Consider the following 24,885-nt stretch of genomic DNA (forward strand, 5'->3'; position numbering starts at 1 on the left):
TACACCAGGAGATGTGGAGGGGGCCATAGAAAGGGCAACAATCCAGCAGCAGGACCACTACCTCAATCTTTGTGCAAGGAGGAACAGGAGGAGCACTGCCAGAGCCCTGCAAAATGACCTCCAGCAGGCCTCAAATGTGCATGTGTCTGCACAAACAGTTAGAAACCGACTCCATGAGGATGGTCTGAGTGCCCAACGTCCACAGATGGGGGTTGTGCTCTCAGCCCAGCACCGTGCAGGATGCTTGGCATTTGCCAGTGAACACCAGGATTGGCAAATTCGCCACTGGTGCCCTGTGCTCTTCACAGATGAATGCAGGTTCACACTGAGAACATGTTGCAGATGTGACAGAGTCTGGAGATGGTGTGGAGAGTGATCTGCTGCCTGAAACATCTTTCAGCATGACCGGTTTGGCAGTGGGTCAGTAATGGTTTGAGGTGGCATTTCTTTGGAGGGCCACATTGCTTTGGAGGCCCCCATTTGTTTGCCAGAAGTAGCATGACTGCCATTAGGTACCGAGATGAGCTCCTCAGACCCCTTGTGAGACCATATGCTGGTTCGGTTGGCCCTGGCTTCCTCCTAATGCAGGACAATGTAAGACCTCATGTGGCTGGAGTGTGTCAGCAGTTCCTGCAAGATGAAGACATTGAAGCTATGGACTGGCTCGCCCGTTCCCCAGACCAGAATCTGATTGGACACATCTGGGACATCATGTCTCGCACCATCCACCAATGTCACGTTGCACCACAGACTCTCCAGGAGTTGGCAGATGCTTTAGTCCAGGTCTCGGAGAAGATCCCTCAGGAGATCATCCACCGCCTCATCGAGCGCATGCCCAGGCATTGTAGGGGGTCATACAGGCATGTGGAGGCCACACACACTACTGAGCATCATTTCCTTGTCTTGAGGCATTTCTACTGAAGGTGGATTAGCCTCTAACTTCATTTTCCACTTTGATTTTGAGCATCATTCCAACTCCAAACCCCCGTGGGATATTAGTGTTGATTTATATTGATCCATTTTTAGGTTTTATTGTTGTCAACACATTCCACTATGTAATTAATAAAGATTTACAATTGGAATATTTCATTCAGTGATATCTAGGATGTAGGATTTTAGTGTTCCCTTTATTTTTTGAGCAGTGTTTTTTTATATATATATATATATATATATATATATATATATATATATACAGTGGGGCAAAAAAGTATTTAGTCAGTCAGCAATAGTGCAAGTTCCACCACTTAAAAAGATGAGAGGCGTCTGTAATTTACATCATAGGTAGACCTCAACTATGGGAGACAAACTGAGAAAAAAAAATCCAGAAAATCACATTGTCTGTTTTTTTAACATTTTATTTGCATATTATGGTGGAAAATAAGTATTTGGTCAGAAACAAACAATCAAGATTTCTGGCTCTCACAGACCTGTAACTTCTTCTTTAAGAGTCTCCTCTTTCCTCCACTCATTACCTGTAGTAATGGCACCTGTTTAAACTTGTTATCAGTATAAAAAGACACCTGTGCACACCCTCAAACAGTCTGACTCCAAACTCCACTATGGTGAAGACCAAAGAGCTGTCAAAGGAGACCAGAAACAAAATTGTAGCCCTGCACCAGGCTGGGAAGACTGAATCTGCAATAGCCAACCAGCTTGGAGTGAAGAAATCAACAGTGGGAGCAATAATTAGAAAATGGAAGACATATAAGACCACTGATAATCTCCCTCGATCTGGGGCTCCACGCAAAATCCCACCCCGTGGGGTCAGAATGATCACAAGAACGGTGAGCAAACATCCCAGAACCACGCGGGGGGACCTAGTGAATGAACTGCAGAGAGCTGGGACCAATGTAACAAGGCCTACCATAAGTAACACACTACGCCACCATGGACTCAGATCCTGCAGTGCCAGACGTGTCCCATTGCTTAAGCCAGTACATGTCCGGGCCCGTCTGAAGTTTGCTAGAGAGCATTTGGATGATCCAGAGGAGTTTTGGGAGAATGTCCTATGGTCTGATGAAACCAAACTGGAACTGTTTGGTAGAAACACAACTTGTCGTGTTTGGAGGAAAAAGAATACTGAGTTGCATCCATCAAACACCATAGCTACTGTAAAGCATGGTGGTGGAAACATCATGCTTTGGGGCTGCTTCTCTGCAAAGGGGCCAGGACGACTGATCCGGGTACATGAAAGAATGAATGGGGCCATGTATCGTGAGATTTTTAGTGCAAACCTCCTTCCATCAGCAAGGGCATTGAAGATGAAACGTGGCTGGGTCTTTCAACATGACAATGATCCAAAGCACACCGCCAGGGCAACAAAGGCTTCGTAAGAAGCATTTCAAGGTCCTGGAGTGGCCTAGCCAATCTCCAGATCTCAACCCTATAGAAAACCTTTGGAGGGAGTTGAAAGTCCGTGTTGCCAAGCAAAAAGCCAAAAACATCACTGCTCTAGAGGAGATCTGCATGGAGGAATGGACCAACATACCAACAACAGTGTGTGGCAACCTTGTGAAGACTTACGGAAAACGTTTGACCTCTGTCATTGCCAACAAAGGATATATTACAAAGTATTGAGATTAAATTTTGTTTCTGACCAAATACTTATTTTCCACCATAATATGCAAATAAAATGTTAAAAAAACAGACAATGTGATTTTCTGGATTTTTTTTTCTCAGTTTGTCTCCCATAGTTGAGGTCTACCTATGATGTAAATTACAGACGCCTCTCATCTTTTTAAGTGGTGGAACTTGCACTATTGCTGACTGACTAAATACTTTTTTGCCCCACTGTATATATATATACACACAGTGCCTTGCAAAAGTATTCAGCCCGCTGGAACTTATCAGCTAAAGATACCAAATGTAAATTTTTGGTGAGGAATCAACAAGTGGAACACAATTATGAAGTTGAGCACAATTTATTGGTTATTTTACATTTTTGTGGAAATTCAAAAACTAAAAAGTGAGACGTGCAATATTATTCGGCCCCTTTAACTTAATACTTTGCTGTACCACCTTTTGCTGCGATTACAGCTGCAAGTCGCTTGGGGTATGTCTCTATCAGTTTTGTACATCGAGAGACTGAAATTCTTGCCCATTCTTCCTTGGAAACAGCTCGAGCTCAGTGAGGTTTGATGGAGATCGTTTGTGAACAGCAGTTTTCAGTTCTTTCCACTGATTTTCGATTTGATTGAGGTTTGGACTTTGACTTGGCCATTCTAACACCTGGATACATTTATTTGTGAACCATTTCATTGTAGCTTTTGCTGTATATTTGGGATCATTGTCTTGTTGGAAGACAAATCTCCGTCCAAGTCTCAGGTCTGTTGCAGACTACAACAGGTTTTCTTCAAGAATGGTCCTGTATTTGGCTCCATCCATCCTCCCATCAATTTTAATCCTCTTCCCTGTCCCTGCTGAAGAAAAGCAGGCTGAAACCATGATGCTGCCACCACCATGTTTGACAGTGGGGAAGGTGTGTTCAGGGTGATGAGCTGTGTTGCCTTTACGCCAAACATATCATTCGGCATTGTTCCCAAAATGTTCGATTTTGGTTTCATCTGACCAGAGCACCTTCTTCCACATGTTTGATGTCTTTCCAAGGTGGCTTGTTGCAAACTTTAAACAACACTTTTTATGGATATATTTGAGAAATGGCTTTCTTCTTGGCACTCTTCCATAAAGGCCAGATTTGTGCTGTGCACGACTGATTGTTGTCCTATGGACAGACTGTCACACCTCAGCTGTAGATCTCTGCAGTTCATCCAGAGTGATCATGGGCCTCTTGGCTGCATCTCTGATCAGTCTTCTCCTTGTTTGAGATGAAAGTTTAGAGGGATGGCCGGGTCTAGGTAGATTTGCAGTGGTATGATACTCCTTCCATTTCAATATGTCAGCTTGCACAGTGCTCCTTGGGATGTTTAACGCTTTATAAATCATTTTGTATCCAAATCCGGCTTTAAACTTCTCCATAACAGTATCACGGACCTGCCTGTTGTGTTCCTTGGTCTTCATAATGCTCTCTGTGCTTCAAACAGAACTCTGAGACTATCACAGAGCAGGTGCATTTATACGGAGACTTGATTACACACAGGTGGATTATATTTATCATCATTAGGCATTTAGGACAACATTGGATCATTCAGAGATCCACAATGAACTTCTGGAGTGAGTTTGCTGCACTGAAAATATAGGGGCCAAATAATATTGCATGCCCCACTTTTCAGTTTTTGAATTTCCACAAAAATGTAAAACAACCAATAAATTTTGTTCAACTTCACAATTGTGTTCAACTTGTTGTTGATTCTTCATCAACAATTTACATTTGGTATCTTTATGCTTGAAGCATGACATGTGGGAAAAGGTTGAAAAGTTCCAGGGGGCCGAATACTTTTGCAAGGCACTATATATACACTCTGCACCCCAACTTGACTGATAAAAAACAATAATGTAGAAATTTTTGTAAATTTAATAAAAAAGATCAAAATCTTTGCACAAACACTCATATTTAAGTCTGTATTTAATATTCCTTGTGATCCTCCTGAAAATGGTTCTACCCCTTCATTGGAGTCCAGCTGTGTTTAATTAAACAGATAGGACTTGATTTGGAAAGGCTCACACCTGTCTATATAAGACCTCACAGCTCACAGTACATGTCAGACCAAATAAGAATCATGAGGTCAAAGGATCTGGCCAAGACGCTCAGAGACAGAATTGTGCAAGGGGGTTTCCTCCGGGTACTCCGGTTTCCTCACACATTCCAAAGACATACTGATAGGGAATTTAGATTGTGAGCCCCATTGGGGACAGCAATGATTATGTGTGCAAAACTGTAAAGCGCTGCGGAAAATGTTAGCGCTATATAAACAAAATAAAGATTATTATTATTATTATTATTATTATTATTATTACTACCAGCTGTCTGCTTCTTCCCTAAATAGTTTGTCAAATATAAAATACAGTCTGCATAGAGTCTTTTACTTGGGTGCAAGGAAACACAGAAGACACAGGCTTGTTTAAGTAGCTCTTGTATTACTTCATACAAGTAAGGGTTAACACAGCTGCAGGCAGGATACAAGACAGGCAGGAATAAACCTTAAGTCCATCTAGTCACAGAAACAGGTTAAAGGTTCTCTCTCTACTTCCCTTGCCAATGTTGATGGTAAGCTGAGGGATTCCTGAGTCCACACATGTCCAAGGATCTGAAGTAGAAGGTGTTTAGGATAATAAGTCCAAGACTTCCAGGAGCAAGGTGACAAGTAAAATGCAGACATGATTCTGAAGCACTGATCAAACAGCTGATGCTGCTTAAAAGGGCAAGTGGCAGAGAAACATTGAAACTGAGAACTCCATGCTGGTTAAGAGCAAAGTATAGTATAAATGGTATAGTCTCTAACTGGGTCGCTGTGACCAGTGGGGTACCGTAGGGGTCAGTATTGGGACCTGTTCTCTTCAACATATTCATTAATGATCTGGTAGAAGGTTTACACAGTAAAATATCGATATTTGCAGATGATACAAAACTATGTAAAGCAGTTAATACAAGAGAAGATAGTATTCTGCTACAGATGGATCTGGATAAGTTGGAAACTTGGGCTGAAAGGTGGCAGATGAGGTTTAACAATGATAAATGTAAGGTTATACACATGAGAAGAAGGAATCAATATCACCATTACACACTGAATGGGAAACCACTGGGTAAATCTGACAGGGAGAAGGACTTGGGGATCCTAGTTAATGATAAACTTACCTGGAGCAACCAGTGCCAGGCAGCAGCTGCCAAGGCAAACAGGATCATGGGGTGCATTAAAAGAGGTCTGGATACACATGATGAGAGCATTATACTGCCTCTGTACAAATCCCTAGTTAGACCGCACATGGAGTACTGTGTCCAGTTTTGGGCACCGGTGCTCAGGAAGGATATAATGGAACTAGAGAGAGTACAAAGGAGGGCAACAAAATTAATAAAGGGGATGGGAGAACTACAATACCCAGATAGATTAGCGAAATTAGGATTATTTAGTCTAGAAAAAAGACGACTGAGGGGCGATGTAATAACCATGTATAAGTATATAAGGGGACAATACAAATATCTCGCTGAGGATCTGTTTATACCAAGGAAGGTGACGGGCACAAGGGGGCATTCTTTGCGTCTGGAGGAGAGAAGGTTTTTCCACCAACATAGAAGAGGATTCTTTACTGTTAGGGCAGTGAGAATCTGGAATTGCTTGCCTGAGGAGGTGGTGATGGCGAACTCAGTCGAGGGGTTCAAGAGAGGCCTGGATGTCTTCCTGGAGAAGAACAATATTGTATCATACAATTATTAGGTTCTGTAGAAGGACGTAGATCTGGGGATTTATTATGATGGAATATAGGCTGAACTGGATGGACAAATGTCTTTTTTCGGCCTTACTAACTATGTTACTATGTTACTATGTATGTTAGATACAGCAGAACAGAAAACAAAATTGCCGACAGGATAAACTAGGTTCTACTAAAAATAACAGCAGATATAGCAAATTGTCTAAAACCTTACATAGTTCTTGCATAATTTGGAGGTGTGCTTTGAGTCATTGTCCTGTAGTAGTATGAAATTGGCACCATTCAAGCACTGTCCACAGGGTATGGCATGACGTTGCAAAATGGAGTGATAGCCTTCATTATTCAAAATCCCTTTTACCTTGTATAAATCTCCCACTTTACCAGCACCAAAGCACCCTCAGACCATCACATTACCTCCACCAAGCTTGACAGATGGTGTCAGGCACTCTTCCAGCATCTTTTCAGTTGTTCACAAATGTTCTTAAGTGTGATCCAAACACCTCAAACTTGGATTTGTCTGTTCATAACCCTTAACAAGAATAGACTGTCGAGTTTCACATGAACGTTCTTTTTTTATGACCATTTTGAGAGTTTAATGGAAAAAACAAATGTAATGCTCCAGAATCTCAACTAGCTCAAAGGAAGGTCTGGTTTATAGGTTCTCTAATCAGCCAAACTGTTTTCAGCTGTACTAACATACTTGCACAAGGGTTTTCAAGGGTATTCTAACCATCCATTAGCCTTCTTACACAGTTAACAAGCACAAAGTACCATAAGAACACTGGAGTGATGGTTGTTGGAAATGGGCCTCTATACACTATGAAGATATTGCATTACAAACCAGACATTTGCAGCTAGAATAGTCATTTACCATATTATCAATGTATAGAGTGTATTTCTGAATAATTCAATGTTAGCTTCATTGGAAAAAACTGTGCTTTTCTTTAAAAAATAAGGACATTTCTAAGTGACTAACTTTTAAATGGTAGTGTATACTCACCTCCTGTGCCATCGCTGTTCCAGTTATGTTGGCACTTGCGTTCCCTGGCACGCAAAATTGGACAGCACACAGATATGTACAATGCATGTTTGATTGTAGCCTTTCAGTGGGCTTTACTTCTATGTACCTATTAATATGATTCTATTTAAGCATAGCATCTTCCAAAATTATACTTCATTGTTGCAGGACAGTGCACTGGTGTTACAATCAGACAGGAATGTAACAGTAAATGCAAGGAACCCGAATGGTCAACTAACAGGTCAAATGACAGTAGGTGAGTTTTTCCTTCTCTTCTTCAAGAATTGCGGTACTGTTTTATTGCAATTATTTTAATATTTGCATGGATTATAATATATAGTATGTAAAGTATTTTATTTATTGAAGTGTTATTTTATTATTACTGTGCGATTTACCCTGTCTTTTGTACATCATTGTCTTCCTTTCTCCCTTCATTTCATTTCTCACATTATAATTACCATGTCTCTTTGACCGCCAGTCCAACCTTTGTAATCATAGTTTCACAGTCCTACTGCTTCACAGGAAATCAAAAGCGTTCTTTTCCTGCATGTGTCTTTATGATCAGCTATACTTTTTTTTTTTAATGAGAAGATGTGTAAAAGTATGGGCTAAAACTCAGTTGGACACATAAGTATTTGCATGCAAAGTAGAGTATTAGCAGTTTTGTTGGTTTATTCATTTGTTTTTAGGATGATATAATAATAATTGGCAAATTGATTAGAATATGTCAGAGAATATTGCATTACTTTTACTTTAATAGGGCGCTCTAAATAATTATCATGTTACTTTAAACACTAAGGCTATGTTCACACTTTGTGGTTTTACTGTATTTTTTATGCAAATTAAAAGCTACTTTTTAGAGTAAAAGCCAAAACTATGAGATTTCAGAAATCTCATGCACAATTGTTTTTTTTTTTCTAAAATGAATTGGAAATGTCTAATGTAATCTGTATACAAAATGCAGAAAAAACACAGCAAAAATGTACCAAAAGACCACAAGAATGAAGCAAACATACAGTTAAACCGTTTTTGTAAGCAGCTTCTTTACTGCTAAGGCTACGTTCACACTAGCGTTGTGCGCCGCTGCGTCGGCGACGCGAAGCACAATGCACCGAAAAACGCGTGCAAACGCACGCAAAAACGCTGCGTTTTTCGACGCGTGCGTCGTTTTTTGACGAAAATCGGACGCAAGAAAAATGCAACTTGTTGCATTTTCTTGGTCCGACGCTAGCGTCAAAAAAGACGCACGTGTCAGAAAACGCAACAAGCAAAAACGCATGCGTCCCCCATGTTAAAAATAGGGGCGCATGACGCGTGCGTCGCCGCTGCGTCGCCCGACGCTAGCGCGACGCACACTAGCCGAACGCTAGTGTGAACGTAGCCTAAGAGATGCAACATGTGAACATATGAACAAGTCTATTACTGTAAAAGTGATTTCTCTGTAAAAGATGCAGTGCTATATATCTATTGGAGGCAAAATAAGGTATGCGGGACTTTAGAACGACGTCCATTAATTCTTTGTATAATAAATAATAAAGATCAAGACATGACAAAGAACAATACATTAATTGTAGCTCTGAAAGTTCTGAATTGTACAATCAAAAGCTGTCGTCACTAAAGGACCAATCGGATCAATCTGTGTAGTAATACAATCATGTAATTGTAGAAGAAGATCTTGCTCCATGGATACAAAATCTTCATCTTTATTTCTAATAACTTTTTCCAAATGTTCTTGTCCACTTGTATTATTCCTTCAGTGTGCTCACCAATACAGAAAATCATTTAAGTGCACTCCCAACATTTTTTATGCACTATGAGTAAAGGTGCTACGTGCACCAGAAATGCATTGGTGTTTTAATTGATGAACTAAGACTTTAATGTAAAAATAGTTTTAAAATCTTATTAATAACATGAAGATTTTATATCCTTGGAGCTGGATTTTCTTCTGCAATTTTATGACATTACTACAAACTCTAGATGTAACCAGTCTAACATGGTGAGCTGGCTTTTCTTTCCTATATTAGTAATACAGTACCCACTCATTACCTGAACTTGTTATGCAATGCCCTCACTGGCATCTTTCAGGTAACCACTTTATCTGCAGGTCTACACTGCCTTTAATATTGGAACATTTATCTGTTTTCATTTGTCTTTTTAATTGCTGATGAATGATCATTATACAGTGGGTAAAATAAGAACTGAACACGTCATAAAATTTTCAAAATAATTTATTTCTAAAGGTGCTATTGACATTAAATACTCACTAGTAGGGTTGAGCGAAATGGGTCGGCCATTTTCAGAAGTCGCCGAATTTTGGCAAAGTCGGGTTTCATGAAACCCAACCCGACCCCTGTGTGGGGTCGGCCATGAGGTCGGCGATCTTCTGAATCTGGTATCGGAATTCCGATCCCGAGTTCCGATATGTTTGCAATATTGGGAATCGGTATCGGAATCCATATTTAAGTGTAAAATAAAGAATTAAAATAAAAAATATTGCTATACTCACCCTCTGACGCACCCTGGTACTAACCGGCAGCCTTCCTTCCTTAGAATCAGCGCGTGAAGGGCCTTAGATGATGTCGCAGCTTGTGATTGGTCACGCGACCGCCCATATACCTAATAGGAATATACTCACCCTCGGACACGCCCTGCTTCTTTCCGGCAGCCTTCCTTCCTAAGAATCAGCGCTTGAAGGACCTTCGGTGACGTCACGGCTTGTGATTGGTCGCGCGAGCGGTCACATGGGCGGTCGCGCGACCAATCACAAGCCGCGACGTCATCTAAGGCCCTTCACACGCTGATTCTAAGGAAGTAAGGCTGCCGGTTAGTACCAGGGCGCGTCCGAGGGTGAGTATAGCAATATTTTTTATTTTAATTCTTTATTTTACACTTAAATATGGATCCCAGGGCCTGAAGGAGAGTTTCCTCTCCTTCAGACCCTGGGAACCATTGGAAACCCAATGGACTGCATTGGGTTTCGTGTTTCGGCCAACCCCGACTTTTTATAGGATCGGCCAATTTCACTCAACCCGACTTTTGAAAAAGTCGGGTTTCGTGAAACCCGACCCGATCCTATAAAAGTAAAAGTCGCTCAACCCTACTCACTAGATGTCAGTAACAACCTATCCAAACCACACAGATAAAGAATCCAAACCATAGATGTCCATAAATTAAGTTATGTGTAATTATAAGAAATCACTCAGGAAAAAGAATTGAACACATTAAAAAAGAGAGGTACAAAAGGCCATGGAAAGTCATGACACCAGCTGAAGTCTATCTGTAATTAGAAAGCAATCCTGCAATTTACTGAAAATAATAATAATAATATCAGCTGGTTCAAGTGATGGCCTATAAAAAGGTGACTCATTAAACAAGGTGCCACACAAGTAGCATCTCAAGATTGGTAAAACCAGTAAGCTGTGTCAAGACCTTCATAACCTTATTGTTGCAAAATATACTGTAGGCATTGGTTACAGAAAAATGTCTAAACTTATGAATGTTTCAGTGAACACTGTTGGTGCTATAATACGGTAGTGAAATGAACATAATTTCACCTAAACTGGCCATGACCAGGTGCTCTCTAAAAAGATTTCAGACATGCTCACCACGCAAGACTCTATTGGTGAATTAAAAGCACATTCAAGTGCATTTATAGTTTTCTCAATAACATTTAGGTCAGCTTTTGAAATACTGGGAAATTGTTGTCTGGTCAGATGAGACCAAAATTTAACTCTTTTAATGCCATATGTGGCAGTTCAACTCACTTAGCAGTACCTGGAGTTAGAAAACAGGAACATTGTTTCTTTAAATCTTCTGTTGGCTTATTGTATAGCATCATAAACCAACACGAGGGGAAAAATAAGCAGGGCCCTTCAGGCAAAGCAGGAAAAACTGCAAAAAGAAAACAAAATCTGTAACACAGTCCATACACTTGCGGGAGCTGTTCGCTCTGGAGCAACATAGGTTCAGTCTTTCCTCCTCAGGACACAAACCACTGGAGATCCTCTATCCAGCCTTGCTGAACCCAGATGGCCTCTAGAGTCCAGCTTTTAAGCCCAGACCACACCCTGGTGTGGAGATAATATTTACATACCACCCACTCTTAAAGGGTAATCTAGCTTTTTTAGCTTTCCAGATGAATTTTGAGATAATTTTATTTAGTGTGTTAAAGAAAGATTTCGGAAGTGAGATGGGAACCATGTTCATGACATGGAGGATTTTGGGTAGGATACATGACTTAAAAATGTTCACTCTACCTATCCTGTTGTGAATTCTGTGGCAGAGCTCCCTCCTGTGGTCACAAGTGGTACTTTGGCTGATTCTCTCTGTGAGCTTCTGTTGGTGGAGGAAAGTGGTATTGCGGCTTCTGAGTTTCCTACCCCAGGTGATGTGGTGAGGTCGTTAGGTACTGTTCTACTTAACTCCACCTAATGCTTTGATCCTGGCTTCCTGTCAATGTTCCAGTGTTGGACTTGTTTTTCCCTGGATCATTCCTGTGGCCTGCTGCTCTGCATAGCTAAGTTCTTCTTTGCTATTTGTTTGCTATTTTTTCTGTCCAGCTTGTCTAATTGTTTTGCTGGAAGCTCTGGGACGCAAAGGGTGTACTTCAGTACGGAGGGTCTTTTTGCCCCCTTTGCGTGGTATTCTTTAGGGTTTTGTGTAGACCGCAAAGTTATCTTTCCTATCCTCGCTCTGTTAAAAAAGTCGGGCCTCACTTTGCTGAATCTATTTCATCCCTACGTTTGTCTTTTCATCTTACTCACAGTCATTATATGTGGGGGGCTGCCTTTTCCTTTGGGGTATTTCTCTGAGGCAAGGTAGGCTTATTTTCTATCTTCAGGCTAGTTAGTTTCTCAGGCTGTGCCGAGTTGCATAGGCAGAGTTAGGCGCAATCCACGGCTGCCTCTAGTGTTGTTTGGAAAGGATTAGGGATTGCGGTCTGCAGAGTTCCCACGTCTCAGAGCTCGTTCTATGATTTTGAGTTATTGTCAGATCACGGTATGTGCTCTGACCGCTATGTCCATTGTGGTACTGAATTGCCTTTCATAACAGTACAGGAAGCCCAAAGTACTAATGATTCTCAATAGAGGGAAAAAAGAAGTTCTGAGACCATTTATTTTTCTTTGCACTGTGTTTTGCCTTTTTTTTCCCCTAGACATTTGGGTGGTTCAGGACACAGGTGTGGACATGGACATTCAGGGTCTGTGCTCTTCAATGGATAATCTCGTTATAAATGTACAAAACATTCAAGATTTGGTGGTTCAGAAGCCTATGTTTGAACCAAGAATTCCTATTCCTGATTTGTTTTATGGTGATAGAGTCAAGTTTGTGAATTTCAAAAATAATTGCAAACTGTTTCCTTTTTGGAAGTGCATTTGGACAGCAAGGTGGATTGCTGTTAAGGGAGAGAAAAAAAAAAAAATCTTTAAATCTTCAGCATAGCGAGTGTGAGCGAGCTGAGTGTAGCCTGAGCGTAAGTGTGGACGGCGGTAAGTGTGACTTGTGATTCAGTGAAGAGGTATTTGGAAAGCCTTTAACAAATACCTGTGTGAATTGGTGTGAGTTGCTGAATTGGGGGTAGCTATATTCATAAGGGGTTAACTTAGGGTGGGGGCTCATAATTAAGGGTTTATAAGGGGCAGCTGTTTGGGGCTCCAGTCCTTTTTGGAAGTGCATTTGGACAGCAAGGTGGATTGCTGTTAAGGGAGAGAAAAAAAAAATCTTTAAATCTTCAGCATAGCGAGTGTGAGCGAGCTGAGTGTGGCCTGAGCGTAAGTGTGGACGGCGGTAAGTGTGACTTGTGATTCAGTGACTTTGGATTCAGGGAGTTTCCAAGGGAGGAATTACTGAATTGCTGTCTGATTTTTATTAATACTTTGTATTTAATTTTTATTTTTTTTATTGAACTGTTCTGTCTGGTGCAATCCCCATTAGGAAATGTGCTCCACTCTTGTTAATGCCATCCAGTGCACGTCTTGCCACATGTATGCAGTCCTTGAGCAGCCGATCGAGGGTGCATACTGCTGTGCGAGATGTGAGCACGTTGTGCATTTGGAAACCCAGATTCTGACTCTAAATGTGCAGCTGGCAACACTGAGATCCATAGACAATATGGAGAGGAGTCTTCTGCTCACGGAGCAGACGCTCAATGGGACAGATGAGGGGGGGGATGGTAGGATGGAGCTGCAGGATGGTGAAGTAGGAAGCTGGGTGACAGTTAGGAAGCGGGGTAGAGGGAAGAGTGCTAGGGAGGCTAGTCCTGACCTGGCACACCCCAATAAGTTTGCTAAGTTGGCAGATGAGGGGGGTGCCAGTACAGGGGTAGCACTGCTGCAGCCAGGCATGTCCTCTGAAAGCCGGAGGAGTGACTGCTCCAGTAAGGAGGGAAATAGGAGAGCAGGGCAGGCCAGACAGGTGCTGGTAGTGGGCGACTCAATTATTAGGGGAACAGATAGGGCAATCTGTCACAAAGACAGGGATCGTCGAACGGTGTGCTGCCTACCTGGCGCTCGAGTCCGACACATCGCTGATCGGGTGGACAGATTATTGGGAGGGGCTGGTGAGGACCCAGCGGTCATGGTGCACATTGGCACTAATGACAAAGTTAGAGGTAGGTGGAAGGTCCTTAAAGATGATTTCAGGGAATTAGGCTGCAAGCTGAAAGCAAGGACCTCCAACGTGGTATTTTCCGAAATACTGCCGGTACCACGTGCCACGCCAGAGAGGCAACGGGAGATTAGGGAGGTTAATAAGTGGCTCAAGAATTGGTGTAGGAAGGAGGGGTTTGGGTTCCTGCAGAACTGGGCCGACTTCTCAGTTGGCTACAGGCTCTACGCTAGGGATGGACTGCACCTCAATGGGGAGGGTGCAGCTGTGCTGGGGGAGAGAATGGCTAGAAGGTTGGAGGAGTGTTTAAACTAGGAATTGGGGGGAGGTATTCATTTTATAGGAGGGGAAGATAGTGCAGACAGAGACCTGGGCACAAATAAGGAAGTTGGGGGTGGCGGTGGCATGGGGGGTGGGGTCAGAACAGTTAATAATTTAAGAAATAGAAGTACAGAGAGGAACATAAAGTGCATGTATACTAATGCCAGAAGCCTCGCCAACAAAATGGACGAATTAGAACTAATGTTGTTGGAGCATAATTATGACATGGTGGGGATATCTGAAACGTGGCTGGATGAGAGCCATGACTGGGCTGTTAACTTGCAGGGCTATAGCCTGTTCAGAAATGACCGTACAGATAAGCGAGGGGGAGGGGTGTGTCTATATGTAAAATCGTCCTTAAAACCCATCCTGCGCGATAATATAGGTGAATTTAATGAAAATGTAGAATCCCTGTGGGTGGAGATAAGGGGAGGGGGAAAAAATAATAAATTACTGATAGGGGTTTGTTATAAATCTCCAAAAATAATGGAAGCAATGGAGAATATCCTCGTAAAGCAAATAGATGAAGCTGCGACTCAAGGAGAAGTCATTATTATGGGGGACTTCAACTACCCTGAAATAGATTGTGGAACAGAAACCTGCAGTTCCAGCAAAGCTAATCGGTTAGTGACAACTATGAGAGACAATTACCTTTCACAACTGGTTCAGGACCCAACAAGAAAGGGGGCACTGCTAGACCTAATATTAACCAACAGGCCAGACCGCATATCAAATATAAGGGTTGGGGGTCACTTGGGAAATAGCGATCACAAAATAATAAGTTTTCATGTATCCTTTAAAAAGATGTGTAGTAGAGGGGTTACAAGGACACTAAACTTCAGGAGGGCAAATTTCCAACGGATGAGAGAGGATCTTGGTGCAATTAACTGGGACGATGTCCTGAGACACAAAAATACACAAAGAAAATGGGAGACGTTTATTAGCATCCTGGCTAGGACCTGTGCACAGTATATACCGTATGGGAATAAACATACTAGAAATAGGAGGAAACCAATATGGCTAAATAGAGCTGTAAGGGGCGCAATAAGTGACAAAAAGAAAGCATTTAGAGAATTAAAGGAAGTAGGTAGTGAGGAGGCATTAAATAAATACAGAAAATTAAATAAATTCTGTAAAAAGCAAATCAAGGCAGCAAAGATTGAGACAGAGAGACTCATTGCCAGAGAGAGTAAAAATAATCCTAAAATATTCTTTAACTACATAAATAGTAAGAAACTAAAAAATGATAGTGTTGGCCCCCTTAAAAATAGTCTGGGTGAGATGGTGGATGAGGATGAGGAAAAGGCCAATATGCTAAATGACTTTTTTTCATCAGTATTTACACAAGAAAATCCCATGGCAGACAAAATGACTAGTGATAAAAATTCCCAATTAAATGTCACCTGCTTAACCCAGCAGGAAGTGCGGCGGCGTCTACAAATCCCTAAAATTGACAAATCTCCGGGCCCGGATGGGATACACCCTCGAGTACTGCAGGAATTAAGTACAGTCATTGATAGACCATTATTTTTAATCTTTAAAGACTCCATAATAACAGGGTCTGTGCCACAGGACTGGCGTATAGCAAATGTGGTGCCAATATTCAAAAAGGGAACAAAAACTGAACTCGGAAATTATAGGCCAGTAAGCTTAACCTCTACTGTGGGTAAAATCCTGGAGGGCATTCTAAGGGACGCTATACTGGAGTATCTGAAGAGGAATAACCTCATGACCCAGTATCAGCACGGGTTTACTAGGGACCGTTCATGTCAGACTAATTTGATCAGTTTCTATGAAGAGGTAAGTTCCGGATTGGACCAAGGGAACCCAGTGGATGTAGTGTATATGGACTTTTCAAAAGCTTTTGATACGGTGCCACACAAAAGGTTGATACATAAAATGAGAATAATGGGGATAGGGGAAAATATGTGCAAGTGGGTTGAGAGCTGGCTCAGGGATAGGAAACAAAGGGTGGTTATTAATGGAGCACACTCGGACTGGGTAGCGGTTAGCAGTGCGGTACCACAGGGGTCAGTATTGGGCCCTCTTCTTTTTAACATATTTATTAATGACCTTGTAGGGGGCATTCAGAGTAGAATTTCAATATTTGCAGATGACACTAAACTCTGCAGGGTAATCAATACCGAGGAGGACAATTCTATATTACAGGATGATTTATGTAAACTAGAAGCTTGGGCTGATAAATGGCAAATGAGCTTTAATGGGGATAAATGTAAGGTCATGCACTTGGGTAGAAGTAATAAGATGTATAATTATGTGCTTAATTCTAAAACTCTGGGCAAAACCGTCAATGAAAAAGACCTGGGTGTATGGGTGGATGACAAACTCATATTCAGGGGCCAGTGTCAGGCAGCTGCTACAAAGGCAAATAAAATAATGGGATGCATTAAAAGAGGCATAGATGCTCATGAGGAGAATATAATTTTACCTTTATACAAGTCACTAGTTCGACCACACTTAGAATACTGTGCACAGTTCTGGTCTCCGGTGTTTAAGAAAGACATAGCTGAACTGGAGCGGGTGCTGAGAAGAGCGACCAAGGTTATTAGAGGACTGGGGGGTCTGCAATACCAAGATAGGTTATTACACTTGGGGCTATTTAGTTTGGAAAAACGAAGACTAAGGGGTGATCTTATTTTAATGTATAAATATATGAGGGGACAGTACAAAGACCTTTCTGATGATCTTTTTAATCATAGACCTGAAACAGGGACAAGGGGGCATCCTCTGCGTTTGGAGGAAAAAAGGTTTAAGCATAATAACAGACGCGGATTCTTTACTGTAAGAGCAGTGAGACTATGGAACTCTCTGCCGTATGATGTTGTAATGAGTGATTCATTACTTAAATTTAAGAGGGGACTGGATACCTTTCTGGAAAAGTATAATGTTACAGGGTATATACACTAGATTCCTTGATAGGGCGTTGATCCAGGGAACTAGTCTGATTGCCGTATGTGGAGTCGGGAAGGAATTTTTTTCCCCAATGTGGAGCTTACTCTTTGCCACATGGGGTTTTTTTGCCTTCCTCTGGATCAACATGTTAGGGCATGTTAGGTTAGGCTATGGGTTGAACTAGATGGACATATAGTCTTCCTTCAACCTTAATAACTATGTAACTATGTAATTATATGTTTCTGGCCTTGAAACCTCACTCCTCTGGTGACCCAGCTCAACAAGTGAGAATTATTATTTCTTTTTTGCGTGGCGACTCTCAAGACTGGGCATTTTCCCTTGCGCCAGGAGATCCTGCATTAAGTAATATTGATGCGTTTTTCCTGGCGCTCGGATTGCTGTACGATGAGCCTAATTCAGTGGATCAGGCAGAGAAAAATTTGCTGGCTTTGTGTCAGGGTTAGGATGAGATAGAGGTATATTGTCAGAAATTTAGAAAGTGGTCCGTACTCACTCAATGGAATGAAGCTGCGCTCGCAGCGATTTTCAGAAAGGGTCTCTCTGAAGCCCTTAAGGATGTCATGGTGGGATTTCCTATGCCTGCAGGTCTGAATGAATCTATGTCTTTGGCCATTCAGATCGGTCGACGCTTGCGTGAGCGTAAATCTGTGCACCATTTGGCGGTATTACCTGAGGTTAAACCTAAGCCTATGCAGTGCGATAGGACTTTGACCAGAGTTGAACGGCAAGAACACAGACGTCTGAATGGTCTGTGTTTCTACTGTGGTGATTCCACTCATGCCATCTCTGATTGTCCTAAGCGCTCTAAGCGGTTCGCTAGGTCTGCCACCATTGGTACGGTACAGTCAAAATTTCTTCTGTCCGTTACCTTGATCTGCTCTTTGTCATCGTATTCTGTCATGGCATTTGTGGATTCAGGCGCTGCCCTGAATTTGATGAACTTGGAGTATGATAAGCGTTGTGGGTTTTTTTTGGAGCCCTTGCAGTGTCCTATTCCATTGAGAGGAATTGATGCTACACCTTTGGCCAAGAATAAGCCTCAGTACTGGACCCAGCTGACCATGTGCATGGCTCCTGCACATCAGGAGGATATTCGCTTTCTAGTGTTGCATAATCTGCATGATGTGGTCGTGTTGGGGTTGCCATGGCTACAAGTCCATAATCCAGTATTAGATTGGAAATCCATGTGTCCAGCTGGGGTTGTCAGGGGGTACATGGTGATGTTCCATTTCTGTCAATTTCGTCATCCACCCCTTCTGAGGTTCCAGAGTTCTTGTCTGATTACCGGGATGTATTTGATGAGCCCAAGTCCGATACCCTACCTCCGCATAGGGATTGTGATTGTGCTATCAATTTGATTCCTGGTAGTAAATTCCCAAAAGGTCGACTGTTTAATTTATCCGTGCCTGAGCACACCGCTATGCGCAGTTATGTGAAGGAATCCCTGGAGAAGGGGCATATTCGCCCGTCATCGTCGCCATTGGGAGCAGGGTTCTTTTTTGTGGCCAAGAAGGATGGTTCGCTGAGACCTTGTATAGATTACCGCCTTCTTAATAAGATCACGGTTAAATTTCAGTACCCCTTGCCATTGCTATCTGATCTGTTTGCTCGGATTAAGGGGGCTAGTTGGTTCACCAAGATAGATCTTCGTGGTGCGTATAATCTGGTGCGAATTAAGCAAGGCGATGAATGGAAAACTGCATTTAATACGCCCGAGGGTCATTTTGAGTATCTAGTGATGCCATTCGGACTTGCCAATGCTCCATCAGTGTTTCAGTCCATTATGCATGACATCTTCCGAGAGTACCTGGATAAATTCCTGATTGTGTACTTGGATGACATTTTGATCTTCTCGGATGATTGGGAGTCTCATGTGAAGCAGGTCAGAACGGTTTTTCAGGTCCTGCGTGCTAATTCTTTGTTTGTGAAGGGATCAAAGTGTCTCTTTGGTGTGCAGAAGGTTTCATTTTTGGGGTTCATCTTTTCCCCTTCTACTATCGAGATGGATCCTGTTAAGGTCCAAGCCATCCATGATTGGACTCAGCCGACGTCTCTGAAAAGTCTGCAAAAGTTCCTGGGCTTTGCTAATTTTTATTGTCGCTTCATCTGCAATTTTTCTAGTATTGCTAAACCATTGACCGATTTGATCAAGAAGGGTGCTGATGTGGTCAATTGGTCTTCTGCTGCTGTGGAAGCCTTTCAAGAGTTGAAGCGTCGTTTTTCTTCTGCCCCTGTGTTGTGTCAACCAGATGTTTCTCTTCCGTTCCAGGTCGAGGTTGATGCTTCTGAGATTGGAGCAAGGGCTGTTTTGTCGCAGAGAGGTTCTGATTGCTCAGTGATGAAACCATGCGCCTTTTTTTCCAGGAAGTTTTCGCCTGCTGAGCAAAATTATGATGTGGGCAATCGAGAGTTGCTGGCCATGAAGTGGGCATTCGAGGAGTGGCGTCATTGGCTTGAAGGAGCTAAGCATCACGTGGTGGTATTGACTGATCATAAGAACTTGACTTATCTCGAGTCTGCCAAGCGGTTGAATCCTAGACAGGCTCGTTGGTCGCTGTTTTTTGCCCGTTTTGACTTTGTGATGTCGTACCTTCCGGGCTCTAAAAATGTGAAGGCGGATGCTCTGTCTAGGAGTTTTGTGCCCGACTCTCCGGGTTTGTCTGAGCCGGCGGGTATCCTCAAGGAGGGAGTAATTGTGTCTGCCATCTCCCCTGATTTGCGGCGGGTGCTGCAAAAATTTCAGGCTAATAAACCTGATCTTTGTCCAGCGGAGAAACTGTTTGTCCCTGATAGGTGGACGAATAAAGTTATCTCTGAGGTTCATTGTTCGGTGTTGGCTGGTCATCCTGGAATCTTTGGTACCAGAGAGTTAAAGGCTAGATCCTTTTGGTGGCCATCTCTGTCGCGGGATGTGCGTACTTTTGTGCAGTCCTGTGGGATTTGTGCTCGGGCTAAGCCCTGCTGTTCTCGTGCCAGTGAGTTGCTTTTGCCCTTGCCGGTCCCGAAGAGACCTTGGACACATATCTCTATGGATTTTATTTCAGATCTTCCCGTTTCTCAAAAGATGTCAGTCATTTGGGTGGTCTGTGATCGCTTTTCTAAGATGGTCCATCTGGTACCCTTGTCTAAATTGCCTTCCTCCTCTGATTTGGTGCCATTGTTCTTCCAGCATGTGGTTCGTTTACATGGTATTCCAGAGAATATCGTTTCTGACAGAGGTTCCCAGTTTGTTTCGAGGTTTTGGCGAGCCTTTTGTGGTAGGATGGGCATTGACTTGTCTTTTTCCTCGGCTTTCCATCCTCAGACTAATGGCCAGACCGAACGAACCAATCAGACCTTGGAAACATATCTGAGATGTTTTGTTTCTGCTGATCAGGATGACTGGGTGTCCTTTTTGCCTTTGGCTGAGTTCGCCCTTAATAACCGGGCCAGCTCTGCTACTTTGGTTTCGCCATTTTTCTGCAACTCTGGGTTCCATCCTCGTCTCTCTTCAGGACAGGTTGAGTCTTCGGACTGTCCTGGTGTGGATACTGTGGTGGACAGGTTGCAGCAGATTTGGACTCATGTAGTGGACAATTTGACCTTGTCCCAGGAGAGGGCTCAACGTTTTGCTAATCGCAGACGCTGTGTGGGTCCCCGACTTCGTGTTGGGGATCTGGTTTGGTTATCTTCTCGTCATATTCCTATGAAGGTTTCCTCTCCTAAGTTTAAACCTCGTTTCATTGGTCCGTGTAGGATTTCTGAGGTTCTTAATCCTGTGTCTTTTCGTCTGACCCTTCCAGATTCCTTTTCCATACATAATGTATTCCATAGGTCATTGTTGCGGAGATACGTGGCACCTATGGTTCCATCTGTTGACCCTCCTGCCCCGGTTTTGGTGGAGGGGGAGTTGGAGTATATTGTGGAGAAGATTTTGGATTCTCGTGTTTCAAGACGGAAACTCCAGTATCTGGTTAAGTGGAAGGGTTATGCTCAGGAAGATAATTCCTGGGTCTTTGCCTCTGATGTCCATGCTCCCGATCTTGTTCGTGCCTTTCATGTGGCTCATCCTGGTCGGCCTGGGGGCTCTGGTGAGGGTTCCGTGACCCCTCCTCAAGGGGGGGTACTGTTGTGAATTCTGTGGCAGAGCTCCCTCCTGTGGTCACAAGTGGTACTTCGGCTGATTCTCTCTGTGAGCTTCTGTTGGTGGAGGAAAGTGTTATTGCGGCTTCTGAGTTTCCTACCTCAGGTGATGTGGTGAGGCCGTTAGGTACTGCTCTGCTTAACTCCACCTAATGCTTTGATCCTGGCTTCCTGTCAATGTTCCAGTGTTGGACTTGTTTTTCCCTGGATCATTCCTGTGGCCTGCTGCTCTGCATAGCTAAGTTCTTTTTTGCTATTTGTTTGCTATTTTTTCTGTCCAGCTTGTCTAATTGTTTTGCTGGAAGCTCTGGGACGCAAAGGGTGTACCTCCGTGCCGTTAGTTCGGTACGGAGGGTCTTTTTGCCCCCTTTGCGTGGTATTCTTTAGGGTTTTGTGTAGACCGCAAAGTTATCTTTCCTATCCTCGCTCTGTCGGGCCTCACTTTGCTGAATCTATTTCATCCCTACGTTTGTCTTTTCATCTTACTCACAGTCATTATATGTGGGGGGCTGCCTTTTCCTTTGGGGTATTTCTCTGAGGCAAGGTAGGCTTATTTTCTATTTTCAGGCTAGTTAGTTTCTCAGGCTGTGCCGAGTTGCATAGGCAGAGTTAGGCGCAATCCACGGCTGCCTCTAGTGTTGTTTGGAGAGGATTAGGGATTGCGGTCTGCAGAGTTCCCACGTCTCAGAGCTCGTTCTATGATTTTGAGTAATTGTCAGATCACGGTATGTGCTCTGACCGCTATGTCCATTGTGGTACTGAATTGCCTTTCATAACACTATCCTAGACAGGCTAAGTCAAATGAGGTGAGAAGGCTTCTAATGTTCTCCAGGATAGGGAAAAAGGGAGTTTGGGTCTTTGGAGATAAAGATGCCAAGATATTTGATTTTGTCTTTTGCCATTTAAAGGGCAATGTCAGGAAGTGAATATCCGACGCATTTCCTGAAATATTAAGGGCTTCGGACTTATCAATGTTGATTTTAAAATTAGAAAGGTCCCCAAATAACATGAAGGTTTGTAACAGCTTTGGGAAAGCGGTTTTCGGGTTGGAAGTCAAAAGTAAGAGATTGTCTGCAAAGGCCGCTGCTTTTACTTCTAATTGGTTTATTCTAACTCCTCTGATTTCCCTGTCTTGCCTAATATGTTGTATAAGTGTCTCCATGACCTGAATAAATAAGGAGGGGGAGAGAGGGCAACCCTGCCTAGTACCATTGCTTATCTTAAAGGATTCTGATAGGATTCCATTAACTCTGACTTTAGCTGTGGGTTGAGCATACAAGGACATTATAGCTTCAATAAATGGAGCGGGGAAGGCAAATTTCTGCAAGACACAGACCAAATAGTGCCAACTTATACAATCAAAAGCCTTCTCTGCATCAGTAGAGAGAATCGCGAGTTGCTGATGCGTATGTTTTGCATAGGAGATGGCCTGCAGAATCCTGGTGGAATTGTCTTTACCTTCTCTGCTTCTTAGGAACCCAGCTTGGTCAGGGAGGATCAGGTGCACCAAAACCAAATTGATTCTAGTTGCCAAGAGCTTGGCCCATAATTTAACGTCTGTGTTAAGCAATGATATAGGGCGGTAACTGCTGCACAGGGTGTCATCTCTCCCCTCCTTAGGGATTATTGTAATATAAGCTTCTAAGGTCTGGGGGGGTGTCGTGCCTCTTAGAAAGGAGTTAAAGAGTTCAACTATGCATGGGATTAAAACATCTGCAAATTTTTTGTAGTAGAATATGGGAAAGCCATCTGGACCTGGGGATTTCCCGTTTGGGATAGTCGCTAATATATCTGTCAATTCTTGGGTCGTGACTTCTTTAAAGAGTAAGGCTTGGCCCAGAGAGGAAATCCCTGATAAAGAGAGTAGTGTAAGGAAGTTATGTATGTTCTGTTAAGCCTGGAGGGGGTCTGTCATGGAAACGGGTGTGTCTAAATTATCCGGCGAGTGGTAGTAATTTTGAAAGGCTTGAGCTATGTCCTTTGATTCATTAGTTCTAACATTTAAGCAAATCTGTTTTATGAAATATTTTTCTTTTTGTTTTTTAAGTAACCTGGATGTAAGTTTACTACCTTTGTTGCCGTGCATAAAGACTTTTTGTCTACATCGTGCAAGCATTTTGCCAGTAGAAATGTTTAGTACATCTTTAAGTCGGCCATGCAGAGCACAAAGGTCAGCTAGTGAACATTCAGATCTATCATTTTTATGAAGCCTTTCCATCAGACCAGATAGAAGTATCCAAAAGGAAAAAAGTGAGAGCGCACTCACCGGTGGTGAACTTCAGCGATTTATTTACACATAGTTACGTGATGCAGGGAGGGTGGTGAACACACGCAGGACGACAGCTGTTTCGTGCTATACAGCACTTCGACAGGTCCTGTCGAAGTGCTGTATAGCACGAAACAGCTGTCGTCCTGCGTGTGTTCACCACCCTCCCTGCATCACGTAACTATGTGTAAATAAATCGCTGAAGTTCACCACCGGTGAGTGCGCTCTCACTTTTTTCCTTTTGGATACTTCTAATATGAACTGTTTTTTCTCTGAAGCAGCACCCAGGTGGAATGCTCATGGCGATTGATGTTTTCTTTTGACAAAAGGCATATACGGTACATTACATATACCCCTGAGTCACAAGGGTCTAACTAATTACGGCAGTGCGGGTGTCATATTTCTTCAGTTCGGCTTTCCATCAGACCAATTTGATGTAAGAGAGAAGAGATTTCCCTATCTCTCTCTCGTTTAATGTAGGCGCTCTATGTTATTAGTTCACCCCTAAGGACTGCCTCGTGGGTTTCCCAAATAATGGGAGTAGTGCCGTTCTCCAATATATTTTCTCTAAAAAATCTAGTGATAGAGACTTTAATTGGGATACATGGTTCTTATTGTCTAACAGGGAGTCGTTTAATCTCCATGTCGGGACGGTTCGTGGAAGAGAGGTAATACGTAATTTTAGAAAGATAGGAGCGTGGTCTGATATTGGGATAGAACCTATTGATGTGTCTTTAATTAGTGAAACAGATGAAGATTTCAACACTAAATAATCTAGTCTTTGCTATGAGTTATGTGGTGTTGAATAAAAAGTAAAGTCTTTTGTAGTGGGGTGCAGAAGTCTCCATGGATCAATCAGATTTAATGAACTTAGGTTGTGCGAAATATTTTTCCTCTCGTTTAGTGGTATAGAGGACTTGCCATTTGAAGTATCAAGATGTGGGTTTAGCGTAAAGTTAAGGTCTCCGCCTTGAACCAAAAGATCCTCCTTGAACAAGGCCAGTGTATCTAGGGTTGTAGATAACCAACCCGCTTGTTCCTTGTTATTGGCATATAGATTCCCGAATGTGATCATGGTATTGACTAGAAAACCTTTCACAAAGATATATCTACCCTCTGCATCTGCTAGAGAGTCTTTTAAAGTGAAAGGAAGCCCTTTTTTGAAAGCGATGCTAACTCCCTTTGTTGCTGAGGGAGAGCAGCTATTGAACCATGTAGGGTAGTGAGAAAATGAGGTTTTAGGGGCTCTGTCTACTTTGAAATGTGTTTCCTGGAGGAGAAGAATCTGTGCACC

General features: G+C 42.7%; 1 protein-coding gene across 2 annotated transcripts in view; it reads left to right on the top strand.

The window, feature by feature from the left end:
- SGCZ (sarcoglycan zeta) overlaps positions 1-24,885 on the top strand; it is a 2,021,747-nt gene that overhangs the window by 1,766,175 nt on the left and 230,687 nt on the right. For both annotated transcript variants that reach the window (XM_069744428.1, XM_069744427.1), the window contains one exon: positions 7,511-7,598. In XM_069744428.1, the coding sequence (XP_069600529.1) occupies positions 7,511-7,598 (88 nt within the window). The remainder of the gene's footprint in view (positions 1-7,510; positions 7,599-24,885) is intronic.

The sequence above is a fragment of the Ranitomeya imitator genome, chromosome 1 (genome assembly GCF_032444005.1).
Source record: "Ranitomeya imitator isolate aRanImi1 chromosome 1, aRanImi1.pri, whole genome shotgun sequence".
Lineage (NCBI taxonomy): Eukaryota > Metazoa > Chordata > Amphibia > Anura > Dendrobatidae > Ranitomeya > Ranitomeya imitator.